This window comes from Ursus americanus, chromosome 33, assembly GCF_024610735.1.
Source record: "Ursus americanus isolate L20-20 chromosome 33, mUrsAme1.1.p, whole genome shotgun sequence".
NCBI classification, from domain to species: Eukaryota; Metazoa; Chordata; class Mammalia; order Carnivora; family Ursidae; genus Ursus; species Ursus americanus.
The window spans coordinates 1,346,998-1,359,785 of record NC_142159.1 but is presented as its reverse complement, the minus strand read 5'-3'; the positions used below and the strand labels follow the sequence as shown (position 1 = coordinate 1,359,785).

Sequence of the window (12,788 nt, the reverse complement as noted above, 5' to 3'; positions counted from 1 at the left end):
TAGAATGCCCCTCTCTTCCACCACGGGGACTAGAGCGCCCTAGATTGGAGGTTTAGCTGACCCGGAGACACCCGACCCCCCGCGCCCTCTCGACTGGCCTCTCCGAGCTCACCCCTCCCCCACACCCCTGCCGCGCAGGTGCGAAAACCTAAGGGGCCACCCCGGCGCGACGGCTCGGGGAACTGGGGGGACGCCAGGTGGGGGGGTGGGGGATGATGGGACTCCGGGAGGGGCGGAGGCGGGGGTGGGGGCCTTCCCGAAGTTGCTTGGCGACCAAGCTCTCCGCCCAGACTGTTCCATTTCCTCAGCGGGGGGCGCCGCGGGCCGGAACGTGGCTGACGGGCGTCCCAGAGCGGCCCTCTTCCGGCTTCTCCCCCTCTGCCGGACGGTGGCCAGGGCCCGTGACGTCACAGGAGGCGGGGCCAGCGCCGCTGCCGGGTGCTGGAGGCGCCATTGGAGCCGGCTTGGCTTGTGAGCTCCGCTGAGGAGCCGGAGGTTGGGCCGCAGTTACCTCCGCGTCCGCTCCTGATTCCTGGCCCCTCAGCGGCATGGCGTGCGGGGCGACGTTGAAGCGGCCCATGGAGTTCGAGGCGGCGCTGCTGAGCCCTGGTTCCCCGAAGCGGCGGCGCTGCGCCCCTCTGCCCGGCCCCACTCCGGGCCTCAGGCCCCCGGACGCCGAGCCGCCGCCGCTTCTCCAGACGCAGACCCCACCGCCGACTCTGCAGCAGCCCGCCCCGCCCGGCAGCGAGCGGCGCCTTCCAACGCCGGGTAACCTATGCTGCGGGCTTGGCAGGAAGCCAGGCCCAGGCATTTTGGGGGTGGGGGTGGGGCGGCTATGGGCGCTAGGCTAATTCACCCACAGACCCCTTCTTTGCCCTGAGAAACGGGAACTGGGGTGCCGCTGGGCCTCGTCGCTTCCGGGGATGGGAGACATCCGGGAGGGATGGTGGGGCCCCAGTGCCCGTTTTCGGTTTTCCTGGAGCTGGAGAGACTGGAGGGGTGGGCAGCAAGAGGAAGATGGGAATATCCCTGGCCGCTCGGGGCCCTTCCCGTGCGCAAAGCCCCTCCTGCCTCCGCTGCCCGGGCCTGCACAGAGCCGCCCAGCAGATCCAGTGGGCCATGGAAAATGGGATTCTACTCACGAACCCGGCCTTGAGGGTGGGGGCTGGGGGCGGGTTCCTGGGAAGGGGCCTGAGTGCGTGCTGTTCACTGTAGTGTAGTTTGGAGGGAGACCTGATTTCCAGAAGTCTTCAGGAACCAGAGGCCGTCGCAGAAGTCATGGAATTCGATTTCAACCTATTTCTAAGGGTCTGGCCATGTTCTTCTATTGTATGGCTATTGTCTTGTACCATATATGGCTTGAAATCGGTAGGTCGTTAGCTAGAATTTGAGAATCCTTAAACATACAGAGGTTCCGGAAGCAGGAATTCAACTATCCGTAACAGAGACTCTTTCAGTAAGGATTACACGTTGGTCAGGGAAAGGGGAGAGCTAGTGTGACTGGAGAGTTAGGACAACCCCCCCCTCCCGCTAACCATTGTGTAGGAATAGAGGGGAAAGTGCATCAGAATTAATGTAGCAGTTTTAAAGGGCTCCTGGAAATGGGGGAGGTCCTCAAAACTGGACTTCGGCAAGTTATTTCTTTATGTGTGTTTTTCTATTACTCAGGTGTAAGTGGAACCTTAGGACTGCCTTAAAATCGTTCTTTTCCTCATCCTTTTTCAGTTACCAGTGTCTTTGGGCTTTATTTCTTTCCTCTTTCCTCTGCATATCCATAATGCAGATTTCAGGCTCTCCTACTCTCATTCCGAGATGCCTGCAGTTGCCGGCCAAGCTCTCCCAGATGCTGTATCCTTCTCATGTTCACCTCTTCTTTATCCTGGCATTCAAAGGATTTATCAGCTATAACCATGTGCCTTACTCAATCTTCCACACATTTTTTTTCTCTTCCAAACAATGCTTTTGCTGCTCTCTTTCTCCAGACCCACCTGGGTGTGCCTGTTACCCTTGCCTTCCATCATGATGTTGTCTTCCCCTTGCATTTGCTAATCCAAATGCAGCCATTTTTGCAAGTCTCTCACCCGTTACCTGACTAACCCTGCCCCAAGGAACTCTGTTCTTTAAATTCCCTGACCACTTAATGGCGCAAAGCCTTATGTACTGAATGAGATAGTGTTTGCAAACGTTTTTTGTAAAGAGCCCTTCAAAGAGCAGGGGACTGGTGCCTGGATGGCCCAGTCAGTTAAGCATCAGGGTCTTGATCCCAGGGTCCTGAGTTCAGGCCCCATGTTGAGCTCCATGCTGGGCATGGAGCCTACTTAGAAAGAAAAGAAAAGAAAAGAAAAGCAGGGGACAGAATGCCCACTTGAAGTGATATTTTTTCGTCTGCTGTTCCTACAGATAACAAGATAGTCATAAAATCTTTCTGGATCTCTCTTCTGCAAAATAGAATTAATACTTGCCCTATCTATCTTGATGGATTTTATGCATGTTTTATTTCATCCTATCATACTCTGTAAACTAATTCTGTTGTAGTTCACATTACAGCAAATGTTTAATAAATGATTGTTGAATGCATTTGGAAGCCTCAGTTTTGCAGAGTGCAATAATGGGAGTCACTATTCTTTTTATTTTTAAATTTTAATTTTCATATAGATCATGCAAACTACCTTCTTGGTCATTTATATTAAAATATTTTATTTAAAATATTCATTTGTAAAAATTGATCAGTTAAACTCCTTAATGCTTATTGGAATATGGTTCTGTCAAGAAAGAAACATAAAGTATGAATGATTGATTATATGATGCTTTGGCTTAAGTGGAAGATGTCTTCTTCTGGATTAAAAAGGAAGAATGGGGAGGAAATGTTAGTTGCTTTACAAATTGAAAGAATAAAGCTAACTAATAGGAAAGTGAATTTAAAAATCAGTGACTTCATTTTGTAACATTGTAATTGTTATTTCAAAGGTTATGAAGTTCTCTCAGAAATGGTGAAGAAACTATGTTTTTATTTCACTTAAAAAAAAAGATATGTGTCATAGCACTTTTTGTGGAAAAGGCATATAAAATTAAGCTTTTTACCGCTTAAATGAGCTAAGTTGATACCAGGCATAGGAGGGTGTTGCTGACCTGAGGGAGATGTTTGTAAACATGGAGTGAGTCTAGGTGCAAAGCCATTAATTGACCATGACTTGAGGGTCGGGGAGTAACATCCAGACTGAAGTAGCATTTAGCTGGGTCTTGAATGACGGAGGTGGAAGAAAGATGGCAACATTTCAGGCAAAGGAAAACTGCTTGAGCAAAGCCCTGAAAATGCACAAATTAAGGAAAGGATAATGTAATGTAACTGGGCTATAATGAGAGAGGGAACTGGAAACAATTTGGGGCCAAGTCTTGGAAGGCATGGAATGCCATGTTGAAGAGTTTGGATTTTTTTTTTTAAGATTTTATTTATTTATTTGAGAGAGCACAAGCTGGGGGAGAGAGACAGAGGGAGAGGGAGAAACAGACTCCCCACTGAGCATGGAGCCCAATGCCGGCTCGGTCCCAGGACCCTGGGATCATGACCTGAGCAGAAGGCGGACACTTAACTGACTGAACCACTGAGTCACCCAGGCTGAGCCACTGAGCCACCTAGGCACCCCGAAAAGTCTGAATTTTGGAAGAAAAAAAAAAGAGTTTGAATTTTGGTCTGTAACAGCTAGGAACCATTGTAGAATTTTGAGGATAGGCTTTGTCAGATATAACCCAGAGGCACAATGTCAAATAATAATGGGATGCAAAGGTTAAAGTTATTATCCACTGTTAAAAAAAATTTGCATTTTTTAAAAAGTGGCCTTTTTGGAGAGAAAAATCACATCTACTTCCTTATTTTTCTACTGTGCATGCCATATTCAGATTCTTGGACTTGCTTGTCCTTTAACCAGCCTAAAAGTTGTATCTTTCCATTTGTTCACTTCGCCATACAGGAGGCAGTTAGAGGGTTTATCAAAGACCTTCTGTTCTTGTGAGCATTGTCCTCATACTTGTCCTTTCTTGTTTCAAGGCTTTGCAGTTCCTTACATCCTTGTATTGAATCTGACAAGTATATGCTTGGAGAATAATACATTTTAAAGATGAAGTGAAGACTTCATAAATTCAAGGATCTTAAAATATGAACTTCATAGTATTTTTAAGGGAAAGCTTTGCTAATCCTACATTGTTTATGTGTTTAGGCTGAGTGTTAGCAAATTTAGTTATGTGTGGAGATATTTTCAGTTTGTGTCAGTTCCTAGGCTGTACTGTCACTTGTTTTCAAAGCTTCATTGGGTAGGCAGTTAACATTTATATTGAAGAAGTAGGCTAAAGATCCTGAATGACTTTCCAAGGTCATAGTCACACAGCTAGGAAGAAGCAAAATGGCATTATTAACACTCAACCCCATAAAAAAAATACAATTATAGCAAAGTATACATTAGAATAATGTGAGTGGGGTGGTGATATGATTTTCTGGGTTTTATTTTTGATAAGGAGGCTTTATTATCTGGAAATTGGATACATATTCTACCGCAAAAATGAAAAACTTGAAAACCACATCCTTTCAGACTCTGTGTTGTCTCTAGGAATGTACTTCAAAGTGAATTTGTGTGCCCTGGACTCCCTTAAATAGCGTTAGCAAATTTGGTTTATGATTACTTTGACTCAGAACAGTAATCTGAGTCCTATCAAGTATTGCCTCTCAGTAGGATCAGAAAGTTCTTTTCTAAGCCCTGATCATCAGTTCCAAGCAATAAATCTCAGGTCGTCCCGTGGCCTGTGTCCAGGAGATGACCATATTGTGGTCTCTTCTGTCCTCTACCCCAAAGATCTTGAGTCCCAAACGGGACAAGAGCTTCATTTTTAGAAGGCCTTGGATGGTAAGAGAATCACCCCAGTACACTAGTTTGTAAAATTGTGCAGCTTAACAGAGATCAAAAATAGCTCCTTATTAGGTGAAGGATGGGTTTTTTGTTTTGCTTTAAGTTGTACTAGTTAATCCTAAAGCAAACTGCAGATCTAGTCTTCATTGTCACAGGAAAACAAGCAAAGGGATCTGTCTGGAGGGCTTATGCTGAAATATCTGATCTTCCACGTATTGTTGAAATAGCAGTAAGAGGGAACACTTTGGGGGTCATAGGAGGAGTGCTTTATTCAGTATAAACATTTTTTTTGCTAATATTAATAACATGGGGGAAGGGGCAAGAAGTTTGAAGAAATGGCACAATAAGTGAATGCTCAAATACGTTCTTTTTTTTATTAGAACAAATTTTTCAGAACATAAAACAAGAATATAGTCGTTATCAGAGGTGGAGACATTTAGAAGTTGTTCTTAATCAGAGTGAAGCTTGTACTTCGGAAAGTCAGCCTCATTCCTCAGCACTCACAGCACCTAGTTCTCCAGGTAAGCAAACATTAGTGTGGATAGAGCGACCATTTAAGAGTTTGTAAATGGTACACTTGGTGATGAACCTTGGGTGTTGTATGTAAGTGATGAATCACTAAATTCCATACCTGAAATTAATACTACACTCTATGTTAACTAACTGGAATTTAAATAAAAACTCGAAAAAGGAAAAAAGAGTTTGTAAGTGGTTCTTAAAATGATGGTTTCCTGGGGCACCTGGGTGGCTCAGTTGGTTAAGTGTCTGCCTTCAGCTCGGGTCCTGATCCCAGGGTCCTGGGATCGAGCCCTGGGTTGGGCTCTCTGCTCAGCTGGAGCCTGCTTCTCCCTGTCCCTGCCACTCCCCCTGTTTGTACTCTCTTGTCAAATAAATAAAATCTTTTAAAAAATAAAATAAAATGGTGGTTTCCTAATCCAGAATTGATTTCATCTAAAGTAATAAAATTGGTAAAATGTATGCATTATATTACTACTAATAAATACTCTGAAACTGTAGAGTCATGAAATTGGAAAAAAAAACCTTAGGTTGATTTGATTTGGCTTCCATCCACCCAGTGCAGAAGTACCTTCTGTAACTGCAGTGTCTAATATCGTAGCCATTAGATTAGCCACATTTTAAGTGCTTAGTAGCCGCATGTAGTTCTTGTATTAGCACAACTGTGGGACAGTTCCATCATTGCACACATTTGTGTGACAGCAGTGCTCTATAACATTGACAGGTGGTCAGAGAGGATGTGCTCAAAAATAGAATCTCAGGGTTGGAGAGAATCTTCCTGGTCACATAGTTCAGCCACCAGTCTTGCCTGCCATATCCCTGCAAATAGTCAAGAGGCTAGTGTGCAAACATCTCCATTGGTGGTGAGCCCTGTCCTTTAACAGTAAAGGAGTTTATTTCCTTACAAAGTATTCTAATTTTTAGTAGTCTGAGAGTTAAAAATTACCTTGATTAAAAATTTTCTCCTTATAGAACACAGATTGTGTTGGCCAGGAGCTAGGGAGAGAAGGGAATGGGGGGAAACTGCTTAATAGTAAGGGGTATTACTTTGGAGTGGTGGAAATATTTTGAAATTAGATAAATGTGGTTGTACAAAATTGTGGGTATACTAAATGACACTGAATTGTTCACTTTAAAATGATTCATTTTATGTGAATTTCACCTCAATTAAATTTTTTTTGAAAATTTTATTTACTTGAGAGAGAGAGTGAACGAAAGAGAGCATAAGCCGGTGTAAGGGGAGAGGGGAGGCAGAGGGAGAGGGAGAGCAGACTCCGGGATGAGCAGATGCGGGGCCTGATCCGAGGACCCCAGGACCATGACCCAAGCTGAAGGCAGATGCCCAACTGACTGAGCCACCCGGGTGCCCCTCCCCTCAAACAATTTTTTAAAATTTTTCTTATGACCCAAAGGTCTTGGCTCCAGAATAAAGTAAAAAATGTCTCGTTTCAGAGTGCTTAATGGTTTACAGATTAATTGGGCTGAAGAAATGGAGTCTAGGCTGAGCTTTGAGGAACACCTCAGAACTGGGCTACCAAGTAGCTGCTGCTGCTTTTCTCATGATCAGGAAGCTGATTTCCATGTTTTCTGGCATTCCAGTGAATATTTTGGTTTCTAACTACTATCTTATGAACATTTCATTCTCCTCTTCCTAGATTCGAAAGGGATCAAGGATGAGATATGTAGTGCCTGATTGTCTCCTTCATTCATACTTCAGTGACTTTGCTAACAATTCGTTATATTGGGCAAGTTACTTGGTCTCCTGAGCATCAGACTTCTAACCATTTCTTCTCAGAATCACCTATGAAGCTAAAAGATGGCCAGGCCCTAACCTCGAATTAAATCAGAATGTGTGTCATGTTTTGTGAATTCTACAGATAATTATGATGAGCCTCGGTTAAACATAGGTCTAGATAATCGCCAAGGATTTGGGTGGCTCTGTGCATCTGCTTTCTCTAATCCAGACTAGAGGCTTTATATCAACTTACTTTTTGTTCTAGTTCTTTACCAAATGAGCATTGAGTATGGGCTCACATTGTTACGGCATCAGAACTGTTTTTCTGTATGCAGATCACCTAGCACACCTGGATACACATTGTTCCTCCTCCTTCTCGGTTTACCTTTGGCTTGACTTTATAAACTAATGGCAGAAGCTCAGAGATTTTGTGAAATATCCATGTAGAGTTGTGAAGAATACCATTTTTCTGAACAGTTTTTGTATCCCCTAGGACTGTTTGCATAAAGTTATTACTTCTGAACCTTAGAACTATAATGTATTATTTAAACTGGATTTGTCTTGGGCCACCTGGCTGGCTCATTAGGTAGAAACATGGGACTCTTAATCCCGGGGTTGAGCTTGAGCCCCACATTGGGTGAAGAGATTATTTAAATCTTTAAAAAACAAGAAAAACCTCAATTTGTCTTTTGGCCAGGTTCCTCCTGGATGAAGAAGGACCAGCCCACCTTTACCCTCCGACAAGTTGGAATAATATGTGAGCGTCTCTTAAAAGACTATGAAGATAAAATCCGGGAGGAGTATGAGCAGATCCTCAATACCAGACTAGCAGGTAGGCCGAGGCGGCGACTGTGCCGGTGTTAGTAGCGTTCGGGAAATAATAAGGGTGAAGTAAATGGTAACTTAGAAAAAGAGCAGGACTTCGTGCAGGAAAGTTTAATGAGTTGTGAATAGTAAGTTACTCTCTTGGGTGATTCTAAACACTTAATTTATACATTATAGGAAGGACTTTTCATTTACATCTCTGAAACAAGATAAACCAAGCTTTTCTTCTTACATTTTTCCATATGAATAAAGGCAGTGAGTAGTTTATTTGGGCTAACCTCCCAGCCGGTGTTTGGAAGTGCAGTATACTCAACATGGTCAGACTTCCGGTGGCAATCACTTTGTGGAAGTGGGAAATCTGCCCTTCTGTGATTTGGAGGTACATTAGTTTGGAAAGCACAGTTTGAACAAAGGGAGTTGACAGTGATGTCAACCTTAAGTAGAGCCTTTTGTGAAAGGAAGAGATCTGAATCCGGAATAGAAGGTAGTACCCATTTAGTGAAAGGGTGTTGACAATGTTGGGTCGGAGAGGTTTTAGACAACAACTTTTTCCTGTAACAGTATTATTTCCTAATCTGGTGACCCACACCACATGGTTCCTCAGAATGTTAGAAAGTCTGCTTTAAATTGAGAACTTTTGGTTTAACAACAGCTAAACGGGTTTCTTTATAGTCGAACTTCTTTGATCCTTTAATATACTAATAATGTGTATTAAAACAAGAAGCTCCAGTATATCATTTCCCCTCTCCTACCTCCATCCCTAAAATTGTTAAGCTGAGCTCTAAATCTGTTCATGAATGTCAGACTACCTTCTTTTTTACTGAGTTTCCCTTTAGAAGGTAGTTCTGTGGGACTGTTTACAATTAGGTAGTGTTAAATTTTCTGTGCTTTTTAGCCATTCCACTTCTTTCACTCAATGTGTCTGTTGAGATTTATAGCAAGGATAGACTCAGAAAAGAGCTTCAGGCTTCATGTCTTACAGAGTTTCTAAAATTTGTTGACTTGTGGTACCGATCCAGTCTGTCTGTCTTGAGAAGCCTTTAATAGGGGATGGAGTTACCGCAGGGGCAAGATTAGGAAAATGTGATATTGTAGTGACCAAATCTAGGAGCCAGGGATTTGGCTCTGGGATCTAAAAGGAAGTAATCGATCTCAGAGCGGCTGTTACAGGGAGGGTCTGAGAGTGGAGAATTTAAACTGGGAAGCTAGATGTGATCCTGACACTTGATTCTTGAAAAACTGGGGTAGAGTTCTGGGGATAGTATATACTGTCTTTCCCCCTTACAGAACAGTATGAATCTTTTGTGAAATTCACACATGATCAGATAATGCGACGATATGGGACAAGGCCAACAAGCTGTAAGTATTGCCAAGTTTTTCTTTGAATTTTCCAACTTCCAAAGCGAGATGTTGACACTGAATACCTTGTCTCCTGAGAGCAGAAAACCCCTGTGAAGTAAAATAATAGCTAACATGAAAAAAAAAAAAAAAAAACCATGCCCAGCATTGTGCTAAGCCCATTAAATCCTCATGAAGTTTATTTAATCTACAGTAACCCTATGAGGGAGGAACTGTTGTTAGCCCCATTTTACAGGTGAGGATGGCACTTAAAGAGGTTAAATAATTTGTCCAAGCTCATAAAACTAGTAGTTCAGCCAGGACTGAAACCTAGGTAGTCTGACTGCAGTACCAATTTGTTTGTTACCTGGCTTTTCCTCCAGAAAGGTAGTTTCAATTATTAATTTATTAGAGTTAATTCCTCTAGCTTATCAAATGTGTGGTCAGAATTTTTTAATTCTGGACATCTTGGAACCACTAGTTACTCAAAACATGAAGTAATAAATAGCTGTATATCTAAACTGAAGCTGAGTCGGGTGTCTTAAATTCTGGAAACCTTAGGACATTTTAAATGTTGACTTAAATTCTCCATGTTGCTTATCACATTTCCCATTGGTTAATATTTTTAAAAAGCACAGCACTATATTTTTAGTATTCTTAAACTGTTTTTTTCCCTCTAATTTATAGATGTGTCCTGAAGCTTTCTTGCATATCTGGGTACCAGGTTTGACCTCAAGAGATGGCTGCTGTACACTTTTTGCAACTGGTTTGATATCACATTTCAGCTCCAACTTTGCATCCTGAGAACACTTAAACGTTTCTGCAGGTCCATTTTATACAACTTGAAAGACCTTAAAACTTTCTGGTTGCCACAAGCATATCTTTCTTTTCTGCTCATCCAATAAACAGCTGTGCCCTACTGTGATAGATTTTCCAAACAAAAATACCTGGAGCAGCAGTTTAGCAAAATATGCCCTCAGTGGCACTCAACAAATGGAGTTTCCCCAAGCACAGTTCTGTAAGAAGTGTGTGTGAGAGTGTGTGTATATGTGTGTGTGTGTGTATTTTAAGTTATTATTTGTATTGTGCAAATTTTTTTGATCTTGGGGATTCTGGCTGTGAATTTGATGCACGACAATTATGGTTAAAAACATTTGCTTGGTCTACAGAAGATCATTAATGTTTTGTGACCATATAGTTGTAACGGTGGATTGTTTTATGTTGTAGGTGTTATTGTTAAATACAGGGACTGTTTCCAGGCACAGAATATGAATCATAAGTTAGGATGGACATTAGATGTGATGATGATGACATAGCAAAGGTCTGTGGTCCTAGGTCTACAAACGCGTGGTGAGGAATTAGGACAAACTGGAGACGGGCCGCTTGACACATGGACTCTGCCTAGCCGTGTTGAAAAATACTTTGACTCCAAGCCTTAAAATACCCACGTGGAGTCTGTGCTCACCTCATTCACACAGAGAATGGACACTGAACCTCTAAAAAGAAAAAGTCTCCCTGGAGCAGGAGCATCAGGGTTTGCTTGGGAGCACAACAGAGGTGAGCGTGGGGCTGGGCCAGGCCCTGGTGGCCCTGCTACTTGGGAGGAGCCATTTTGCCTTTGTATCGGTTATTAAACACAGAATTTGGATTCTTTGGTCAGGCTCCCCCAAATTCTTTTTAAGAAGTGACCATGTTCAACTGCTTGAGCTTTGTTTTGGCAACCCCCTGCCCAAAGTTGCTTACAGACTGTTCTTCACCTTGTTTCCAAGGCTGTGGAACAGAAAGTAGCCTCTGTTTTGAGGAGGTGGAAGTTAAGTATACATTTATTTTTTACTGTGACTTGTTCAGGACCACATTTTACAAAATGCCTTGTTTCCTTTATTATTGTTTCTGGAAAGGAAAGTTCTATTAAAATTGTTTTAGTTTGAATATAGAATAGTTTTATTAATTAGGGCTTATTTTGAAAAATTCTGAGTTTAATTCAAGTGTATGCCAGTACCTTCCAAAGTAAGGTAATATTCAGAGACAGTTGTTCTGATCAGATGGCTTAGAGAAATTCTGGAATATTCATATTCGAAGATTCCTTATTAATGAATGTCTTTGACTTAAATCTAACCAAAAACTGCAACATTATTCTTTGTACATTTTCATTATATAGTGTTAACAAGCTTAGTTGCAAACAAATAAAATACTTAAGCTATTTGTTTACCTTGCCTTCTTAATACTGTGATAATGTTTCTTAATTCAAATAATTTATGTGAGGCTGCTATAACCATTTCCCCAGTAAGACATTACATTTAAGATTTATAGACTTTTTAAAAGGCCCATCAGTGATCTTTAAATAATTAAAGAATTATTTTACTTCATATTTGAAGGGCAGTTTGTTTCATCTCTTCCTTTTCCAGGGTGGTCACTTGTTCCTGGAAGAGGAGCTAGCCGTGGCTGTCATGGGAGTGGCCTTACAGTGGGATAGTCACACCAAAACAAGGGAGGGGCAGCTGGGGGGGCGGGCATCAGAAGTCCTGAAGGTTGGATTAGGAATGGGGAACGCTGCTGCACTGGTGTTACAGAATCAGTGTGCTGGAGGGCAAATGTCAGTCCCGTTCCTACTAAACGGTTCTGCGTGGGGGTAGAGTAGGGTTCTATAAGGGAAGTAATAGACACTCTCTTACTGCACCCGGTGTTGTTAGGCTGTTACGATATGGTTGCCCTTTGGGGCCCTAGGGTAAGTAAGACCGCCGTGGCTGGGTTTTTGGAATCTCCTCAAAAGGGACTAGACGTATTTGTTTGGTGTTTTATCCAGAGAAGAGACAGTTCCTAGGACAGAAAATGGGGACCTATAATGTAGGCCTTAGACTGACAAAAGAAGTTTTTCCCTAGACTTGATTTCTAGAGCTTGAACTTAGGGGCATTCCCGGGTAGGGAAGTGTCTTTGTCCCATGGAGGTAGGTCAAAGCCCAGGGAAGAAGTCAACCTACAGAGACCTATAAGGATAGGCCAGGACTTGTGGTCTCAGAACAGCCTCATCTACCACCCTAGTCACAATTTTTTGTTTTAATAATATTTATTACCCTCTTTTGGTAAAATCTTAAGGGGAATGAAAGGAGTAGGTATTCATACTTAGGTCAGAGGAGTACAGGGGAGATCAAAGTTCCTGAGGCAGATAATTGTTAAGAGCTCCCCAAGGAGAAGAGCATCAGGGAATACAAGAATTCGGGCCAACCTCTCACTCATGGTGAATCTTCTCTGCCCACCATGGAGGACGGGTTGGCTGTGTTGTAGGTAAAGGAATGGCCTTTGGATGTGTGTAGCCCTAGAGTTTAGTTTGCTACATGAGCCTTGCGAAGCTACTGAAATTTGTGAGCCATAGTTTTTTTGTCTGTAAAATGAGGGTGAATTGTATGTACATCACTGGGTTTTGTTTTCAAATGCGAGATTAAATAGCCCATGTAAAGAAAGTAGCACAGCCCTGAGAC

The 12,788-nt window shown here is 42.6% G+C and overlaps 1 protein-coding gene across 2 annotated transcripts; it reads left to right on the top strand.

The window, feature by feature from the left end:
* Positions 1-418: 418 nt before the first annotated feature.
* Positions 419-11,678, top strand: AKIRIN1 (akirin 1). Of its 2 annotated transcripts, XM_045771920.2 has the most exons (5): positions 419-768; positions 5,279-5,419; positions 7,847-7,981; positions 9,262-9,333; positions 10,000-11,678. In XM_045771920.2, exons 1-5 carry the CDS (start codon positions 549-551, stop codon positions 10,008-10,010), a joined length of 579 nt encoding a protein of 192 aa, XP_045627876.1. In that variant the 5' UTR covers positions 419-548; the 3' UTR covers positions 10,011-11,678. The 2 variants fall into 2 exon arrangements, with proteins under 2 accessions (XP_045627876.1, XP_087714814.1); XM_087858688.1 differs by lacking the exon at positions 5,279-5,419.
* Positions 11,679-12,788: the final 1,110 nt, after the last annotated feature.

Excerpts from the sequence above, each read along its gene's own strand:
- AKIRIN1 (XM_045771920.2), top strand. The coding sequence starts at position 549 with ATGGCGTGCGGGGCGACGTTGAAGCGGCCCATGGAGTTCGAGGCGGCG. Across the intron at positions 769-5,278 it reads GCGGCGCCTTCCAACGCCGG|AACAAATTTTTCAGAACATA; the intron begins GTAACCTATGCT and ends TTTTTTTATTAG. Across the intron at positions 7,982-9,261 it reads CCTCAATACCAGACTAGCAG|AACAGTATGAATCTTTTGTG; the intron begins GTAGGCCGAGGC and ends TCCCCCTTACAG.